The following is a 20443-nucleotide window of genomic DNA, read 5'->3' as shown; positions in this document are numbered from 1 at the left end:
CCCTTGGGTCTGGTTGGTTCTTGTCGTCCACTTGTCGATTCCTTCTATGAGCTATGGATGGGTTGTATGTCCACACATGCCATCATGGACTAAGGGACTTTTGAGATACTTGTATCGGTTATCCCACGGTCCTGAGGCACTATGCACCGACCCCTAGCCATTCTTGCGTGGAGACTGGGTAAGGAGAGTCATTGTCTTGCGTGGGTATGTGTTGTAAGCCTAGAGACATCATTTGTATATAGTTTTTTCCTTGCAAATTGAACTAACTCTTTTTTTTCTAATCATCAATGAATTTAACAATTGAGATGCTAACACGAAAAAAGTACCCACTCTGATCCATAATATGTGTTAGGTTTTAGTTTAATTTAGACTAAATTGAACTAAAACCTAAAACTTATTATGGATGGGAGTGGATTGTTGTTTATTTCCTTAATGCCTGTAACATGGTCTAATTTCCTTGCTCAGCACCCTGAGATACTCTCGTGCTCATGGAGTATTTATGGAAACTCATATTCTCCCTCTGGTTTAAAATAATTGCCAAAAAATGGTTTTCTTAGTTTAAATATTATTCTCCCTCTGGTAGTATTGTTTCGTAGCAACACATGGTAATACCAGTCGACACCATTTCACCAGAAAACAAGAAAGTGGAATATTTTTCTCGTCTACTGCATATGCTCTAGATGTTTTGAAGTGGCATATCCAAAATTATGGGTCTTGAAAGGGACACGGGCAGAATTGGTACTCCTATCACAGAGTAGGGATTACTTGTCACTAAGCCAACGGCATGGTTAAACCGGAAGAAAATCCGACCAAATCTGGCGCGCAAACCAACCTCCTCCACACCACAGACGCGGAGCTCCGGATAAAACTCCTCAATCCTCATCATCCTCGATCCTAAACCCACTGCTGCTCCCGCATGGAGGTCTCCACCTCCTCCATGCCCCAATCCCTGAGCCTCCTCACCTCCCCCCCCCGCCTTCTCTGTCTCCACCCTTCCGCCCGCCGGCACTGGCGCGGTGGCGGTGGAGGGCTCCTGCTGCGGCCTCCGCTTCGCCGGAGGCTTCAGCTGGGGTACCGTGCCCGCCGCCCGTTAGGATGCTCTCTCAGCGGCTCTTCGGCCGCCGCGGTGGACGTGCTGGGTGGCTCGGTGGTCGCCGCGGCCGCTCTCCTCGCCGCCTTGCAGCTGGTTTGGCTCAGGTGGCGCGGCGCAAGGCATAGGGAATTTCAGGCGAGTAACTAACTATGTATTGATTGAGAACATAGGGATAGAAGAGTCATTGGTAAACTTTACACTTGTTAAGACTATCCTCATCACGGTTCTCGAATCAGCATAATCTATAAAATTACTGAAAGCCTAATCTCTTCCGGTATCCATTTCTCACAAGTAAAACGAAATTGTGTTCATTGGTCGACATGTAAACTACCACATGACTGGTAGTTTTAGTTTGACGAATGAAATGTGATTTATTACGTCTGGCGGTTGTTTTCTAACTTGTAGTCATCTTCAAAATTTGACAGGTTTTACATACACAGGACAAAAGCATTGTAGATAAGGCCCATGGAACAACACCACAGTCGGAATATGATAGTAACCATGCACGTTGTGCAACTCAGGAAAATAGCTTTTCCGAGCTATCTGTTTCTGGAGAAAGGACTACTCAGGAAGCGGATTGCCGGGCTGGTATTTCGTCTGTGTATACTGTAAATAAGACGACAGAGGCTGTTCCCGTTATTACTCCAGGGACAATGTTACACAAATTAGTTGATGTATCTGGTCCAGAAGAAGTTAGTTGCTCAACATCAGAAGAAACAACAGATTCTACAGAATACTTCATGAATGTTCTTGCCGCACCACAGTTCGGTCCACCAGGACAACATAGAAGCAAGTATATCTCTAACAGAATTGGCTGGCAAGGTGGACTCTCGCACCAATTTTTGTCCCTTTCAGAACGACAAAAAGCTCGAAAGGGCAAAGCTCCTCCTAGTCACAGCCAAACAGACAGTGAGAATGCGAATTTACTTCAATGCCATCAGAGTGATGATGAGGAAAATATTGATTTCACATCTCTTTCATCCTTCAAGCAAACAGAGGAATACGCTCTCGGTTTTGTTCCCCAGACCGGCATTGGAAATTTGTATAAACCAAGAAAACCATTTGATTTTTCAGATTCATATGTACGAGGTTCTCATTTGGCACCAGGTTTAACTTTGGAATTTATGCATTCTTCTACGTACTTCTGTTGATATAATTTACTTAGTATTTCATACCATCCCTTGCATGATTTCTTCCCTTTCCTCAAGCATACTCCATATTCAGGGAAATTTGTTCCAGTTGCATGCTTAAGGGAAGGTCCTGCAAGTAAACATCAGAAAGCAGTGAAAGATCATGATGATGCAAAAACTATTGGCTGGAGTATTACCGATCTACTGAGCAAGGAGAATCTGGATAACTTCATTCCGGCAAACACACTTGGATTAAACGGCACAGTGGATACATCAGATTATACAAGGAGATATAAGAGTTCGTTAATGAATGGAAGGTATATAATTTAATTGATAATTATACTCTCTCCGTCCATAAATAGATGTCTTAGATTTTTCTAAATCTGGATGTATCTAGACTCCAGATACATCCAGATTTAAAATCTAAAACACGAGGTAGTAACTTATATTGCCAGAACAGTCTTTAAGTTAGTGTATTTAATATTCATTGCAAATGCAATCATCATCATCAACAACAACAACAACAACAACAACAACAACAACATCAAAGCCTTTTTCCCAAACAAGTTGGGGTAGGCTAGATATGAAACCCAACAGAAAAAAGGGACCAAAACAAGGAGAAAGAAAGAAAAATAAAAAGTTATTGTATTTAATATTCATTGCAAATTCAATCTTTGTATTTTAATTTTCAGTTGATACATGAATTTGGTATTGTCAGGTTGAAGGACTGTGTGGATTTGTTGGAAAGCATGGAACAGAAGGGATTGCTTGATATGAAGAAGGTGATTAATTACCTATTATAATTTTGCTCTTGTAATGCCTTCCTCAAATTTCTCATTTACATCTACATTTAGATCCATCATGCCAGCTTTCTGAGTGCCTGTAAGAAGCAAAGGGCTGTTATGGAAGCTGTTCGCTTCTGCAGATTAATTGAAAATCCGAAAATGAGCACCTTCAATATGCTTTTATCCGTTTGTGCTAATTCACAAGATTTTGAAGGTAACTACTCTAGCTTGAAATCTTAGCTTTCATCGTCAGATGTGCTCGAGTTTAAGATGAGAATGGAGTATGACGAAATATTTTTATCTTTACAGGGGCCCTCCAGGTTATGGTGCTCCTAAAGGAGGCTGGGCTAAAACCTGATTGTAAACTTTACACGACACTGATATCAACTTGTGCAAAGTGTGGAAAAGTTGATGCGATGTTTGAGGTAACCAAATAACAAATTCTCACGTAGGAGCTCCATTTAAAACTTGATAACAGAATGTACCACATGTTATATCCCTTATGCTGTCCTTATATTTTAGGTCTTCCATGAGATGGTAAGTGCTGGAATAGAACCGAACGTTAACACATATGGCGCACTAATTGATGGCTGTGCTAAAGCTGGACAAGTGGCAAAAGCGTTTGGTGCCTATGGGATCATGAGTTCAAAGGTGAATTGTTCTGTCTGATGAATTTTTGTGTTACATATGTGCTTACTTTCACTTGTGCTGTAAATGTTCCTGGAGTAATTGTTCACTTTAAAAAGCCTCTGCCAGTATCTTCATGCTTTATGAACTTACTGGGTCATACTTGCAGTAGAAGGTGAAGCCAGATCGAGTTGTCTTCAATGCTTTGATCAGTGCATGCGGTGAATCTGGAGCTGTTGCTCGAGCATTTGATGTTTTATCGGAAATGACAGCAGAAGCCTCAGAATCGAAAGGAGGCAAGCCAATTCTTCCTGATCATGTCACAGTTGGAGCACTCATGAAGACATGTATTCAGGCTGGCCAGGTGGTTATTTTACAGACCAAAATCTTTTCAGAAATGCAAAGCTGAAAATATGGTTCCAGTATTGAAAATCAAGTCGCGTGAATCTTTTGTTTTTCTAGGCTGATCGAGCTCGTGAGGTTTACAAAATGCTTCAGGAGTACAGTATAAAAGGTACCCCAGAAGTTTACACAATTGCACTCAGAAGCTGTAGCTTGACTGGAGATTTAGGGTTTGCACTGAAGATCTATGAAGATATGAACAAGATCGGAGTTCAACCTGATGAGGTGTTATTTCATAGTGGAAACATTAATGGATTCATAATGTTCTTCCTCCTCTAGCTTATTTGACTTTTCTCCCTGCTTAATGCCATCTACTACAGATGTTTCTGAGTGCTCTAGTTGATGTAGCTGGACATGCTAGGAGGGCTGATGCTGCTTTCGAAATAATCAAAGATGTCAGAGCAAAGGGATTTCATGTTGGAATCATGGCATACAGTTCCTGCATGGGCGCTTGCTGCAATGTAAGTTCCGTGGTAACTGTTTGATGAAAAAACACCCAATTTTGGACCGAACTGGGGAACGTAGCCACATATTGGCTTTCCCATGCGGCGCTCTCTCTTTCTCTTACACATTCATGCATGATGCAAATATCATGTAGTTCTTTCAAGTTCCCATACCACCTCTCTCATATAAGAAAATGATAATGTCGTCCATGATTCCCTCAATTTTAAACAGAAACAATTTTTACCTCTCAAACCGTATGCACGTTTGAGGTTCCGTGTTCACCTTTTTTTAGTCACTGGGACATTTTCAAAATTAAATCACATGTTGGAATGTTTTGAAAACCTTTATATCCCACTTGCTGAATTGCTACCACTTGCCAGATCATACCCTACTTAGTTACCAGATTATAACATTGAAAGGCCGATGATATCATCTCTTAGTTGTTGTTCAACACTTGAATACCCACTCTCTATCTCTGCATTACATTGCAATGTCTAAAAACACATATAATCATATAGCAACTATGCACTATTATCGTGCTAATTGTTTGCTGTGTTCGTTGTTAATCTGGAAACCACAGTATATAAATCTAACAACTGGTGTGACGAAAAAAATCCGTCAAAATATAGGAACATGAGATCTAGTTTTGAAGCCTTCGTCGAGGCGAACACAGCCATGAACACTGTTCGCTAATTGGATTAAAATATTAGAAAATAAATAATGTTAAATTTGGATTCAGCAATTAATATAATGATGTCATTATGAGGTGGCAGATTTTTCCTGCATGCACGTGCTCTTTCTATAAGATGATTCTCATTGGTAGAGCCGCATCATCACCGTAAGACTTACTGGGGTTACCCCAGTTAGATAGCCATTCATTTTTTACTTGTGTGAGTACATAATTTCTTTTGAGAGTGGATTTGTTGCCACCCGGTGGCAATGCCCCCCCCGGTGGCTGTCGTCCCATGAGTTGGTGAAGATTCGTTCTATGCTGCGAGATCTCCACCGCGATGCAATTAGTACGTGCTCGGTCGCACTGTAAACTGATTTATATCCTAATTAAACGCTTGAAGTGCTAGGGACCTGCAGCAATGCAGCGCAAGATCCGGCCAGCTGACGGCTTATGTCAGCTCTTACACATGAAAAAGTGAGCCGGAAAAATTGCATGTTAACAGCGCCGTAGTGATGCCTGCATGCATGTACAGCTATGCTAGGATGATGAGCACTTCATGCATGCTTCGATGCGCTGTTCATTTCACCAGAACTTAGAGCGATGCTGTGACTTTTGCTAGGAGTATGTGATGCTGCCTGTATGATAGTTTCTTTTATGCCCTGGTGTGTGTATATACCCAAACAACCAGGACGAAGCTAACCTAGTAAAACTCGTACTTATACCTGGCCGTATACAGAATCGAAGCTGACTTAAACATTACTCCTAACGGCAAGGCTCTTGCTACTTTACCAACATAGGAATCCTAGCCACAATTAGTACTCCTACTCCACGTACAAATCAACAAGGGCACAACTCCACGTATACTAGCTAGGACTAGAACAACCCGGACGAGACACATAGACAGTGCTTAGGCGACCGTTTTCGTCCGCCGTGACCGGAAATACGTCTAGCACCACCTCCAGCGGGGCGACGCAAAGTGACCGAGCCGTCCGCGGAGACGCAAACCTGGCCCAAATATGCGCCAGGTTTGCGTCGCGGCGGACGCTCGGCGGACGCGCAAAGTGTCCGCTCGCTTCCCCACCGGGCCCGCCTGGCAGCGAGTCTGCATCGAGGGCATCGATTCAGGGCCGTTTCCGCGTCTGCGCCGCAGCCTTCGACATAGATTCAGGCGGTCAGCGCTTCCGCGTCTGCGCCGCAGCCTTCGCCATCAATGGCGCGGCTGCCTGTTCTGCGCGCGCACTGGCGAGCGGCGGCTGGGCTTCTGTGCCGCCTTCAATGGCATCGTATCCCGCGCGCGCCCTCCCATAAAAGCCCACCGGCCGCGCCGCTCCTTCGCCCACACCTCCACAACCACCACCACCGCCGCAACGCCATGGGGAAGAAGAATGACTTCGAGGCCTCCGGCAGCGGCAGCAAGAAGATCCCGCTCCCCGTCTCGGTGGGGAGGCTCATGCACGGCAAATGGATGCCGTGCGACGACGCCTGGTCCGGCGTGCAGCTGCCTGGTGGTTGGCAGCTCAGCTGCCGCCGGGTGCCTATCCCTCCAGTACCTGCGCGCGAGCCTGATCGGACCGCGGAGATCCGGCGCAGGAGGCGGTATCTGCCGGCGGACCTCCGCGACGATCCGGCGTACGCCATCGACTCCGAGCTTTGGCGTACGTACCTGTCCACGGAGACGGACAGGAGGCAGGCTTCATGGGCGACAGGGATTACCCCTTCGGCCCTGCACCGGCGGCTCGTCGTCAGCAGGCGCCGACGCGTCGTTAGCAGGCGCGGACGCGACGTCAGCAGACGCAACACAACGACGCCGCCGACGACGACGAAGCCTACGCTGTGTACGACGACGACGACTACGTCGAGGCGCTCGCGTACCATAGCGAGGAGGCGAAGGACGACAGCGACGACTTCGTCGATGTCGTCTTCCACGAATGGCAGCAGGCCTTGGCGGAGGGCCGGAACTTCGAGTTCCCGAAGAACATGACGGACAACGAGATGGCGAAGGTCGCCGTCCTCGTCTCCGAGCACGACGCGCTTGTGCAGCCGCCACTGCCCCGCTACGCCACCGGCGTCATGCCGCCGGGCCTGTCGGCGGATGAAGCACTTCGACAGGCGCTCCTGGAGTCGGCGGCGCCTCCGCCACCGCCGCCATAGCCGGACGCCTCCACCGCAGCCACAACCGCAATACTGGGCGCCTCCACCGCCGCCACAGCCGCAGTACTGGGCCCCTCCACCGCCGCCACAGCCGCAGTACTTGGCCCCTCCACCGCCGCCACATCCGCAGCCTCCTCAACCTCCAGCACCGGCAGCGCGCCCGGCATACGCTCCCCCGGATGCCAACTGGCCTTGGGTCGTGCCGGACTTCATCGTGATCGACAGCGACGACGAGCAGCACAACGGCGAGGAGCAGTAGGCGTTTTAGGTTTATTTTACGTATGTAAACTATGTTTCATGTTTTAAAAAAAAGGACTCGTCCTAAAAAATGCGTCGTGCCGCTGGAGCCACCCGACGCAAACGGACGCACGGTCGATTTCGACCAAAAAGGTCGACGCAAACGGAAGCGCGCGGACGCTAAAATACGTCGCGCCGCTGGAGATGCCCTTAGGTGCATTCATAGCTTACCAACGTGGTACCAGAAGAAAATCACGTTTTATAATTTTCTTTGCTTACCATGGGCATGTATGGTCGGGCCAACAAAAAATTAAGTACTGATCCTATCGCTCACATGTTGGACAGTATTCCTGAGCAAAACAACCAAAGTAGTCTCACTCCTCTTTTCTGCACACAACCGATGGTATTCGCTCAGACATGTGCATGCCTCGCTGATACACTCGAGTTTGGCATTTTCTGGGAGGCGCTTAAGTAGCTTGATGTCTGCCACCCTGCTATGTGAGCGTGCACGAGTTAACACTGCCGCATGCTACAGCACGGTCAGAAAATTTGCAGGGCCTGTTGCTAATTAGAGATGTCCTTTGACAGTTCCATTGCATTGCAACACGAATCTCTAAGTTTGATCGGATGGCAAGCTCAGAGGGGGTATTGCCACCGGGTGGCAACACCATATTTTGCATTTCTTTTCTATGTATTTTGCTTGCATTCATGTAGTTTTGATTTTAATTATACTATCACATTTGTTTTCACTCATCGTGATTTGATTGCCGCTATATCAGGCCAAGGACTGGAAAAAGGCGCTGCAGCTATTTGAGGAGATTAAGGCGATCAAATTAATTCCAACAGTTCCCATGATGAATGCTTTGATCACTGCCCTTTGTATGTGTATTCTTAGAGGGAAAATGCAAAATATTTATTCACTTGCTACCTATTATTTCCTTAAAGATAAAATTGCATTACATGACCCTATATATATAGCAGCTTGCTACCTATGTCACTAAACTTGGATGCATAGTTGGCAGGGTCTCAAACAGGTCAACTGTCACGTAGACTACCTTATTTTTGTGGTGTGCCTAAACTGTTACATGCCAACTTTATGAAGCCGTATGTCATAATTTTAGCTAAATCACACTGTATTATAAGATTCAGTTTGCATGTTTAAGGATCCAAGTGGCACTTTACAGTGATTTTACAGACCTTCTAAGTTAATTTTCAAATTAGAGGACCTTCTAAGTTAATTTTCAATGTAGTATTATACTAGAAGTATAGGGCCTTCATGCAATATCTTATACTTAAAACACACATATTTTGCTCCTAACATTTTTATTTTGTATCTCTCCTTTCAACGTGGAAGGAACAATGATTTCATGCTTTAATTAACCACACAATAAAATTGAAGGTGATGGTGATCAAGTTTTGAAGTCTGCTGAGGTCCTTAACGAGATAAAGGAATTTGGTGTCCGTCCAAATGAGATAACCTATTCTGTCTTATGTGTGGCTTGCGAAAGGTAATGCAATCTGATCTAGCAAGAACAGGACGCTTCAAACTAATCTCGTGATGTTCTTCAGATACTAACAGTTGACCTGCAGAAATGGTGAAGCACAACTAGGTCTTGATCTATTTGAACAATTAAAAAGAGATGGTATTGACCTCAATCCCACCATTGTTGGTTGTCTTACTGGTAAGTTTTCTTGCTCAGTGCTGCATGGATAAGCTAGATTTTTTTTTGCCGAACTTACCTGTTTTTCCTTTTCCTTATTTCTTCTGCCCCCAGCAGTTATTTTATATTTGTGTACTGCTTTTCCTTTTGGTGTCAATCGTTCCTAAGGAATTATCTTTTTTCTGCAGGTTTGTGTCTACAAATGTTTTCCAATGATCTTTCACTTGGCAACATCATTGTTAGATTCAACCAAGGGAAGCCACAGATTGACAATAAATGGTACACTCCTTGCTGGACGCTCTATAAATTCAAATACACATGTATGCCAAGCTTCTTGTTAATAGATAGAAAAGTTTGCTTACCACTTAAGCTAAATTCCATATAAGGAGGATAAACTATTTGGAAGTTTCTGTATTACTACATGTTACACTGTTTGACAAACCAAAGGACACCTTTGCCCCTCCGTTGACCATTTCCTCCCCTAACTCCACCACCGTTGGTCCATCTGCTCCCTCATCCGCCGGCCTACTGGTGACCATCTCCTCCGCTTACCTCCCCAATAGCGACCACATGGTCCCCAACCCATCCCAATAGTGACAATCTTTTTTTCGTTCAAACCTATTGGCAGATGTCACCAGAAACAGCGACAAACCACCTAGCCGTTCGTGTTTTCAGATTGTGCTCACAATGAGCACAAGATTTGGGGATGGCTTCTTCACAATCTCTGTTATGACCGGCCTGGTCTACCGCCGGAGGGGGCCCATTGGCCCAACCGGCCAAGCTTAGTTAGGGGCTTAGTCCAGTTAGCAGATTAGGGTTTCGTGAGTTCTCTTATATATACAAGTTGTAATAGACCAAATCAATCAAGCAATAATCAGATATCATTATTGCCGACTCCCAGAGGAGTCGGCCTTCTCCTGTCCGCGCCGCCCAAACCCTAGCCGCCGCCTTCCACGAGCTCGCGACGGCGCCCTGCCGCCGGCGCCGCCTTCCTCCCTCTCGCTCTCAGCACTTCCACCCCTACAATCTACGCCCTCGCCCCGGTAGAACCCTAGTTTCTACCAATTTGGTATCAGAGACCTCTACGATCATGTCTTCGAGCCAGCCCACCGCCACCACCGCCGCCGCCTCCGAGACGCCGCCGGCCTCCTCCGCCGCCGCGCACCTACCGCCGCCCTCCACGGGCGCTCGCGCGCGCTGGCAGATGACGCCGCCGCCGCCTCCGCACCGCCCGCGCCACCGTGGCGTCTGGCCGCCGGCCCCCGGTCCGGGCCCCGCCTCGCTGCCCCGGGTGCCCATCCGGCGGGTCCGATTCCCGCCCATCGCCCTCCCGACTTCGGCGTGGGTGACCGCGACGGAGTCCGCCGATCCACTCGGCCGCACCGACGCCATCCCCGTCTACACCACCGCCGGGGACCCCCGCGCTCGTCCTTCCCGGACCCGCCGCCCGCCGCTTCGCCGAGCCGTCCGCCGGTCGCGCGGAGTACCCCGCCCAGGGCGCCACCGGCCGCTCCCCACGCTACGCCAAGCTGGAATTCGCCACATACGACGGCGTCGAGGACCCTCAATCGGCTCAACCGGTGCGAGCGATTCTTCGGGGACAGCGCACCACGGCCGGACCGGACGTGGCTCGCCTCGTACCACCTCGCGGCGCCGCCCGGACGTGGTACTACTCCCTGGAGCAGGACGAGGGTGGCATGCCTCCATGGGACCGGTTCCGTGAGCTCTGCCTTCTCCGCTTCGGCCCTCCGATCCGCGGCAGCCGCTGGCGGAACTTGGGCGTTGGCGTTCACCACCACGGTGCGAGGACTTCGCCGACCGCTTCCGAGCCCTCGCATGCCATGCGCCCGGCGTGACGGGCCAACGACGCCGAGCTCTTCATTGGCGGCCTCCCGGACCATATCCGCGTGGATGTCGAGCTACGAGCTCCGCGGGACCTCCAGGACGGCGATGCACTACGCGCGCGCTTATGAGCGTCGCGCCCGGGCGGTTCGCCAGACGTCCACGGCCCGCGGCACCCGCGCCGCCCGACCTCCTCCTCCGGCCGCGGCCGCCACCCGCTCCGCCCCACTGGACCGGCGGCCCTGCCCCCGCAGCCTACACGCACGTTCGCCGCCTCACCCCCGGCAGAGCAGCTCGAACGCCGCCGCACAGGACTCTGCTTCAACTGCGACGACCCATACACGCCCGGTCACATGTGCCCTCGCCTCTTCTACCTGGAGACCGTCGACGTAGAGGAGGGCGACCCGATGACAGGGCCGGTTGCCGCGGCATCCGAGATGGCCGGGCCGACCGACGCAGCTGCCACGGCCTTCGTCGTGTCCCTCCACGCGCTCGCCGGCATCCGCCACGAGCGGACGATGCTGCTTCCGGTCACTATCCAGGGCGAGCCTGCGGGTGGCGCTCTGGACACGGGGTCTACGCATAATTTCCTCCCCGCCGCCACTATGCGCCGCCTCGCGCTACGGCCGACGGTGGGGATACCCTCCGCGTGACCGTGGCCAATCGGTGACCGCCTCCACCTTGCCATGGGGTGGTCCAAAGACGTTCCCCTTACCATCGGCGACGAGCACTTCGTCATCACGTGCGCCGGCATCGACTTGGGCTGCTTCGACTTCATCCTTGGCGTCGACTTTCGCGGACGCTCGGACCCATCCTGCGGGACTTCGACGCCTGACGATGACCTTCTGGCGCCAGGGACGCCACATTCGCTGGGAGGGTCTCGGGGGCACATCTCCCGCGCCGCAGCTCCAGCTAGTCTCTGGGGCCGACGACGCCGAGCACCCCCTCCTGACGCACCTCCTGCAGCAGCACGGCGACATCTTCGAGGAGCCGCAGGGCCTACCGCCCCCACGAGCGTGTGACCATCGCATACACTTGCTCCTGGGGTCGGCGCCAGTGGCGGTGCGCCCATACCGCTACCCCCAGCTGCAGAAGGACGAGCTGGAGCGCCAGTGCGCGCTCATGTTGGCGGCGGGCATCATCAGGATCTCCACGTCCCCGTTCTCCGCGCCGGTGCTCTTGGTGCGCAAGTCGGATGGCACGTGGCGCTTCTGCATCGACTACCGCGCCCTCAACGCCCTCACGCTCAAGGATAAGTTCCCGATCTCGGTGGTTGACGAGCTGTTTGACGAGCTCCACGGCGCGAGGTTCTTCACCAAGCTCGACCTCCGCTCAGGCTATCATCAGGTGCGCATGCGCCCGGAGGACATCGCCAAGACGGCGTTCCGGACACACCATAGCCACTTCGAGTTCGTGGTGATGCCTTTCGGCCTCACCAACGCGCCCGCGACCTTCCAGGCCCTGATGAATGATGTCCTTCGCCCATACTTACGTCGTTTTGTGCTGGTTTTTTTCGATGATATCTTGATCTACAGCGCATCATGGGCGGAGCACCTGCAGCATGTCGCCATCGTCTTCAACGAGCTTCGAGCGCATCGACTTCACCTCAAGCGCTCGAAGTGCTCGTTTGCGACGACCTCGGTGGCCTATCTCGGTCACGTCATCTCCGCCGACGGGGTGGCGATGGATGCGGACAAGGTGGCGGCGGTCGCCGCCTGGCCGACGCCGCGTTCACCACGCGCCCTCCGCGGGTTCCTGGGCCTCGCCGGCTACTACCGGAAGTTCATCCGGGATTTTGGCCTCATCGCCTCGCCGCTCACGCGCCTGCTGCGGCACGAGGCCTTCGCTTGGGACGACGAGGCTACCGCGGCCTTCGAGGCCCTCAAGGGGGCCCTGACGACGGGCCCCGTTCTCCAGATGCCGGACTTCGACAAGCTATTCATCGTCGACTGCGACGCCTCCGGGGCGGGGTTCGGTGCCGTCCTTCACCAGGGTGACGGGCCGCTCGCCTACTTCAGCCGGCCGTTTGCTGCACGCCACCTCAAGCTTGCAGCGTACGAGCAGGAACTCATTGGCTTGGTTCAGGCCGTCCGCCACTGGCGCCCCTACCTATGGGGGCGCTCGTTCCTCTTGGACCAGCGGCTGTCGACGGTGCCCCAGCACCAGTGGATCAGCAAGCTGTTTGGCTTCGACTTCACGGTGGAGTATCGTCCGGGGCGCCTCAACACGGTGGCCGACGCCTTGTCCCGCCGCGACGCCGATCCCGACGCCACTGAGGGAGACTCGGACGGACGCCTGCTCTGCATCCGCTCGGGGCCCTCCTTCGTCCTCTTCGACCGCATCCGCCAGGCGACGGTGTCCACGACGGATGCCCAGCTTCTGCGGCAGCAGCTCGATGCGGGTGAGCTGGACGACCCTTGGCGCGTCATCGACGGCCTTCTCCTCCATGGGCGCCGCGTGTTCGTCCCCGACCATGATGACCTCCGCCATCAGGTGCTGCTCTTGGCACACTCCGCCGGTCATGAGGGTGTCCAGAAGACCCTCCACCGTCTTCGCGCGGATTTCTACATTCCTGGCGATCGGGCCATTGTCCAGGATTGGGTGCGTTCGTGTGAGACGTGCCAGCGCAACAAGACGGAGACTTTGCGCCCAGCTGGTGTCCAGCAGCCGCTTGACGTTCCTTCGCAGGTGTGGGCCGACATCTCCATGGACTTCATCGAGGGCCTTCCGAGGGTGGGCGGCAAGTCTGTCATCCTCACGGTGGTTGACCGCTTCTCCAAGTACGCCCACTTCATCGCGCTTGGCCATCCCTATACAGCGGCGTCTGTGGCCCGCGCTTTCTTCGACGGTATCGTCCGCCTACACGGGTTTCCCTCGTCCATCGTATGTGATCGAGATCCGGTGTTCACGGGGCACGTGTGGCGGGACCTCTTCCGCATGGCTGGGGTCCAACTCCGGTTCAGCACGGCGTTCCATCCTCAGACGGACGGCCAGTCTGAGGTGGTCAATAAGTTGATCGCCATGTATTTGCGCTGGTGATCGTCCTCGCGCTTGGGTGGATTGGCTTGCATGGGCGGAGTACTGCTACAACACCTCCTACCACTCCGCCATGCGTGCTACGCCATTCGAGGTGGTCTACGGTCGGCCACCACCACCTATCCTTCTGGTGGATCTAGCGACAGCGCGGACGGAGGCAGCTGGCGAGCTCATCCGCGCCCGCGACGAGATGCTGGCCGAGGTGCGGCAGCGCCTTGTCCAAGCTCAACAGGTCGCCAAGCACTACTATGACGGGCGACATCGTGAGGTTGAGTACGCGGTGGGTGACTGGGTGTGGCTTCGCCTATTGCACCGCTCTCATCAGTCCCTCGACCCGCGTGCCAAGCGTAAACTTGGTCCGCGCTATGCGGGACCCTTCATCATCGTCGAGCGGATTGGGACCATGGCGTACAGGCTTCAGTTGCCGGAGGGGGCCCGCATTCACGATGTATTCCACGTGGGCCTGCTGAAGCCCTATCGCGGTGTCCCGCCGGTGGCCACTCCACCACTTCCGCCGACGGCCGAGGGACGTCTGCTGCCCAGTCCGGCCAAGGTGCTCCGCGCTCAACTACGTCGTGATGTTTGGCACTTGTTGGTGCAGTGGGAGGGCCTTTCCGAGGAGGAGGCGACTTGGGAGCCTCGCGAGGAGTTCCAAAGCATTACCTGTACTACCAGCTCGAGGACGAGCTGTTTGCGCAGGCGGGGAGAGATGTTATGACCGGCCTGGTCTACCGCCGGAGGGGGCCCATTGGCCCAACCGGCCAAGCTTAGTTAGGGGCTTAGTCCAGTTAGCAGATTAGGGTTTCGCGAGTTCTCTTATATATACAAGTTGTAATAGACCAAATCAATCAAGCAATAATCAGATATCATTATTGCCGACTCCCAGAGGAGTCGGCCTTCTCCTGTCCGCGCCGCCCAAACCCTAGCCGCCGCCTTCCACGAGCTCGCGACGGCTCCCTGCCGCCGGCGCCGCCTTCCTCCCTCTCGCTCTCAGCACTTCCACCCGTACAATCTACGCCCTCGCCCCGGTAGAACCCTAGTTTCTACCAATCTCATTTTCATTTCCAGTGGTTTATCCTTCCCGGCGGTGGTGGTCACAAAGAGCTAACATCCTCTACGGCAGCCGACTAATGCAGGGGTCATGCACAAGTGGATTGGGGTATCAAAGTATCAAACTACAATAGGTCCAAACCCAAACCCATACAAATGAATCGTAAAATTGCAACTTAGCAACACATTCAGATCTTTAGATGCAAGCTTTACCATAATAATCCACTACTAAAAGACTATGTCATTTCTGAAATGTGAATACAAGTACAAGGTAAACCTTTGATTATTTTTTAGTCATGTTCAAATTTTGAATAAATTGACCACCTACCTTTTTCACTGTCCTTAACGACACAGTTTACCCCTAATCTTTATCAGTATTGTCTTCCTCGTACTACCACCATCGGGCTTTGGCTCCACTTCAGGGATGCTGCAGAGGAACGCCGGGTAATATCAGGGAGATAGCATCTCTACTGCTGGGTTAGGTGTGTGTGCGCGCTTGCTATGGGAGAGAAGTGAGGCATCGTGCTACCCGGTGGAGCTGTGTTCTGATATGGACTCTCGTTAGACTATTTTTTTCGGAGTGGAGGCTGTGGGCACATGGCCCTGATCCGTCGACCCACCCAGCAAAAGGCACAGCCATCGATCCGTCGCCGCCTTTGGCCTGCCGTCGTCCACCCCGTGCAGCACCTCTTGCCACCTCCACTCGAGATCTCCATGGAGGGCTGCGACGGCCGAAACATGCGGCTTTGCCGCGGCCACCTCCGGGAGTAGCGAGGAGGGGTAGGGAGGGGGCGTCGGTGATCTGGGATCGCTCCTCTGGTCGCTTGGAGGAGTGGAGGGGGGTGACTTAGGGAGCATACCGGTTCTCACTAGACTATGAAATTGAGTTATCATTCGATTCTCTCACAGTTTATAAGGCACGCGCGTACCCCTAGGTCGCAAATTTGATCAAGTTAGCATTAGTTATATGTTATAAAAATTATATCATTAGAAAGTTTAGATGTTCTATTTTCTAATGATATAATTTTTATATTATATAATTTAAATTATATAGGTTAAATTGGTGACCTAGGGGTACGCGCGCGCCTAATAAACTGTGAAGGAGGGAGTACTAATCATCATATACTTGCATTATATCTATAATGAGTCCTGTAGTTTTCTTTGTCAAAAGCTTATATTTGCTTGTCTTCTTGTAGGACCTCCTCAGCAATTATGGTCTTCCGTCACGCAATCACAGCCGGTCTGTTACCCTCAAGTGATGTTTTATCTCAAGTGCTGGGATGTTTGAGGTTTCCTCATGACAGTTCGTTGAAAAGTACTTTCATTGATAACATGGGAATAAGTTGTCATATGCCACATCACCCCAATACAAATTCACTGTTGGAAGGATTTGGTGAATATGATATTCGGGCTTTTTCAATACTGGAGGTAGAGATGCTATCTTTTAATTAAACCATGGTTCCATTTCAGTACTCTGTAGGTATTAATGCAGCATTTCTTCTTGTCACAGGAAGCTTCTTTGTTAGGAGCAGTTGCAAGTACTTCCACCAAACATACTCAAATTTTCATTGATGCAAGAAGTTCAAAGATCTACACAGCCGAGGTTTTCTTTGCTTATTGCCCCTTTAATATTTTTGTTAGATAAAATGTGTGTTCACCTCACTGGTGTGCTTCACTGTATCATAGAACAGTTTTTTCAGTTAAATCGGTTCCGTGTTTGTTATCTTCTCCGTTATTTATGTTGAACCCTACTGCTGCCCTGCCCAGTCGATGCACATGCTGACATTAGATCTGATGATTTTATAGCATCATATGTTTTAGATATGAGATGGTCATTTGGTTCACTTGTAGATATTGGGCCTTGTGGTTACTGCAAAGATGACCTTTGGACTACATGGCACTTTCCTGTCATTCGTTCTCATTATGCAAATAAGGATTTTAGGAGGGGAATAATGATCGAATTTCTACATTTGAGATACTTATGCAAACCTGTTGCTTGTTTGCTCTTCTTTTTTGCTGATGATTTGGAGATCGACTTCAAAGTTCATTTCTGTCCAAGTAACTTCGGTGTGTTTTGATGCACAGTTTTTCAAGAAAAAAAAAGAACATTTTTTCTTAATGCAACTACAGACCAAACATAGATGGATGATAAACAAGAATATATACCTATATATTCTAATTAATACCTTACATACTTATACTTTAATTTTTTCAGGTTTCTCTTCTAGCAACATTGAAGTCAATGAAGCATCGACTAGCTGCAGGTGAATAAGAAATTAACCTTTTACGCGTGAAATATTTTACTTTGTTTACAATAAAGTTGTTGTGTAACTGTTTGAAGAATTATAAATACATATTATATTTCTAATAATTTTCTTGTTAAACTGGCCAAAGCAGATATGTAGAATCTGAAACTGTTTTACACAATATTATTGCTAAGCTACGAGATTTTTTTCTGACATAGTCCAACTTGTTCCAAGCTTTTTGCCGGGTTCCAATTAAAAAATGTTGACCAAAGAGGGACGGATTGAGCTCAAGCCACCAAGCCAATGCTTTGTTCTCTTGTTGGGTTCCAGTTGTTCTGGATTTGAGCATTTCCGTTGAATCAGATCTTTCTAGGGAAATATAATGAAATTCTAACTTATGGATAAACTTGTCTGGATCATCAGGTTCTAGGAGTAATCTACGAATTACAACCAAATAATTGCGCGATTTCCCTGTGCAAATATAAGAAAAAATAGAAAAATATTGTATAATTCACATCTTATTCCTTTAGTTCTAATTATATTTTATACCTTGTAGGTGCAAGATTACCGAATGTTACAATTCTGTTGCCCACAGAAAAGAAACAAGTTGATCTTGATGAAAGAGAGAAAACACTTAAACTTGCTGGAAGGTGAAGATTACATTTATTTCTGAATACTTGTCCTATATATTCAGAAATTTTCATTTAATAATGTGGAAGTTAGTATGAGCTCTGACGAGTACATTTTCTTGAAATTTTCTTCTTCTGCTAACATCTAATTTAGCAGTCTTAATCCACTGATTCAAATACATATTCTCTTTTATGCCTTTACAATTATCCAATAATCATGAAAATACTTATTTGGATTGTTATATACAGAGTTGGTCAAGCAGTTGGCTCCCTGCTGAGGAGATTAGGAATTAAATATCAAGGCGAGGAGTCCCACGGGAGGATGAGGATCAATGGCCTCACACTAAGAAGGTGGTTTAATCCGAAATTCACAAGCACACCCTCCACAGGAGCTCCAGCTGAGTTGCTTCCACTACCCTCGCGGTTAGCAAAAGGGATTTCCGATCAGCAGCGCGATATCAGAAGCCTTTCTCTATAACACAGGTTTTACCTTTTCTGTGACCCACCTTTTGCATACGAAGAAGGCAATTACTGTACAGCACCAGCAGATCTCAGATACTAGTTGGACAAAAAGAATAGGTTGTCAGAATATGTGGAGACGTTGTTAGACGGAAAAGAAACACCAAGACAGCGGACAGTTTTGTGCAGCAGGTTTGCCCAAATGGATTGCAGGGTCTAGAATATGAAGCTTTCTTTTTTTTCTTTTACGTGCCCTCATTCTGTCTGACAAATCTCTGAGTTGATGACTTCAATTTTGTATCATAGTCGCATATACAAGTTTGTGAAACGTTTCCACTAGTATCTAATGGTATTACTCTCTCGAAACATGATTTTATCCCGCTATATTAATATAGCAACCAAATGATACAATCACGAGTCATACCAGAGCAGCAGCAAACACATGCCCAAGCAAACAAAAGATGAAATAAAATAAAGACAGAGACGGATCGACTAAACAAAAAGACCAAGAGTTCGACCAGATCTAGATTGCGCCTGTGAATACTGCCGCCACACTGCAACGGGTCGGCCGCTGGAGGGGGGCTCCTCCTAGCGCTCGCGTGCCCCCATTTTGGGGCTCCAGGCCGAACTATAATCAGCTCTTATCGTGAACACGCAGCAGTATGTTCGAGTTGCTCCTACCATACAGAGGACAGCAGCTATTTCGTATATATAATAAACTATATTAAAGCTAAAGGCTTTTGCTTGTGCTCCATATTTTTGCACCGTAGATGTTCACTTCCTTCCAATCAATTTTCATCACGTGGCCTATGCTATAATGTGCTTTTTCTTTTCCTTTTTTGAAACTCTTGGATTTTGGATTGTAGTTTTAGACGCAGCAATTCCGTAATTTCCTAGCTGTAGCTAACTAGGTCTACATCTCAAACAAAAAAGCCACCTACATCTACAACATCCTTTTTATGTCCTTTTTAAAAAACTATTTGGCGGTAATTTCTTGACGCACCTTTATAGCCATGATTTGCAGACCGTATATTTTTATAGCTATTTTTTTTAAAAAAGTTACTTGACGGTAATCTTTCGGCACAACTTTTCGACCGTAATCTTTAACGCACCTCAATTCGATACACATTTTCGGTCATAACTTTCCGACGGTAGTTAGCCTACGTCTATGGTGGTATTTTTCCCAACTCCTTTAATTATTTGATGGACATTTTTCGGCATCACTTTCCGCACATAAAATTTAAGTGGTAATTACCCTAGGACAAGTCTTCGAGATTGCGTAATTTTATGACTGTAATTTATCGTCGGCTATCAACCGTAAACTTTACTTTAGATAGTAATTCTCTGACATAACTTTCCAGCTATAGTTCCCCTACATATTTTCAATACTCTCACTCTTTCTATCAGGTTGTAAATTTCACGTGTTACTACATGTATCAAAAAATACACATAAGATAAAATATATCGTGCAACCAATGTATACATATATACTACGTACATGTAAGAATATATATATAACTCACAACACTCCACCTCATGGGTACTGGAGAGGTATCATTTTCTACCAATTAGCGGCTGCCATGTCTCGCTCTTTGTTGGAAAACATAATTTTTCTACGTTTCTCTTCTATTTTCTGATGATAACTTCTATAGATAACTTTTTCCCGTAACTTTCTACTGATATTTACCCCAAGGTACCTCCTCGACCATGAGAAATTCTCCAACAACACTTCAACCATTTTTTCGTTTCTCTCTTCTACTCTTCGATGATAACTTTTCGAGATAAATTTTCATCTGTAATGTCCCACCAGTAGTTACCCGAAGGAACCTCTTCTACGATGAGTAATTCTCTAGTAGTATTTTTTTCCTTTTCTATTCTTTGACCCATTTTCCGAGTTGTAGTTTCACCATGGTAACTTTGAAGGTAATTTGTCATCGGTTTCTTTGATTGTCATTTCTACGCATGGAATTTTGACCTT

The 20443-nt window shown here is 48.8% G+C and overlaps 1 protein-coding gene across 1 annotated transcript; it reads left to right on the top strand.

Moving 5' to 3' along the window:
* Positions 1–811: 811 nt before the first annotated feature.
* LOC127303471 (pentatricopeptide repeat-containing protein MRL1, chloroplastic) lies at positions 812–18833 on the top strand. Its single transcript, XM_051334203.2, has 19 exons — positions 812–1228; positions 1519–2200; positions 2318–2540; positions 2942–3005; positions 3078–3222; positions 3318–3433; positions 3531–3659; positions 3808–3999; positions 4098–4262; positions 4358–4498; positions 8322–8421; positions 8942–9050; positions 9133–9224; positions 9392–9482; positions 16328–16559; positions 16642–16734; positions 17347–17395; positions 17934–18027; positions 18256–18833. Exons 1-19 carry the CDS (start codon positions 917–919, stop codon positions 18482–18484), a joined length of 3258 nt encoding a protein of 1085 aa, XP_051190163.1. The 5' UTR covers positions 812–916; the 3' UTR covers positions 18485–18833.
* Positions 18834–20443: the final 1610 nt, after the last annotated feature.

The sequence above is a fragment of the Lolium perenne genome, chromosome 1 (genome assembly GCF_019359855.2).
Source record: "Lolium perenne isolate Kyuss_39 chromosome 1, Kyuss_2.0, whole genome shotgun sequence".
Lineage (NCBI taxonomy): Eukaryota > Viridiplantae > Streptophyta > Magnoliopsida > Poales > Poaceae > Lolium > Lolium perenne.
Note: the sequence above shows the minus strand (reverse complement) of the source record. Positions and strands in the feature narration are given on the sequence as shown.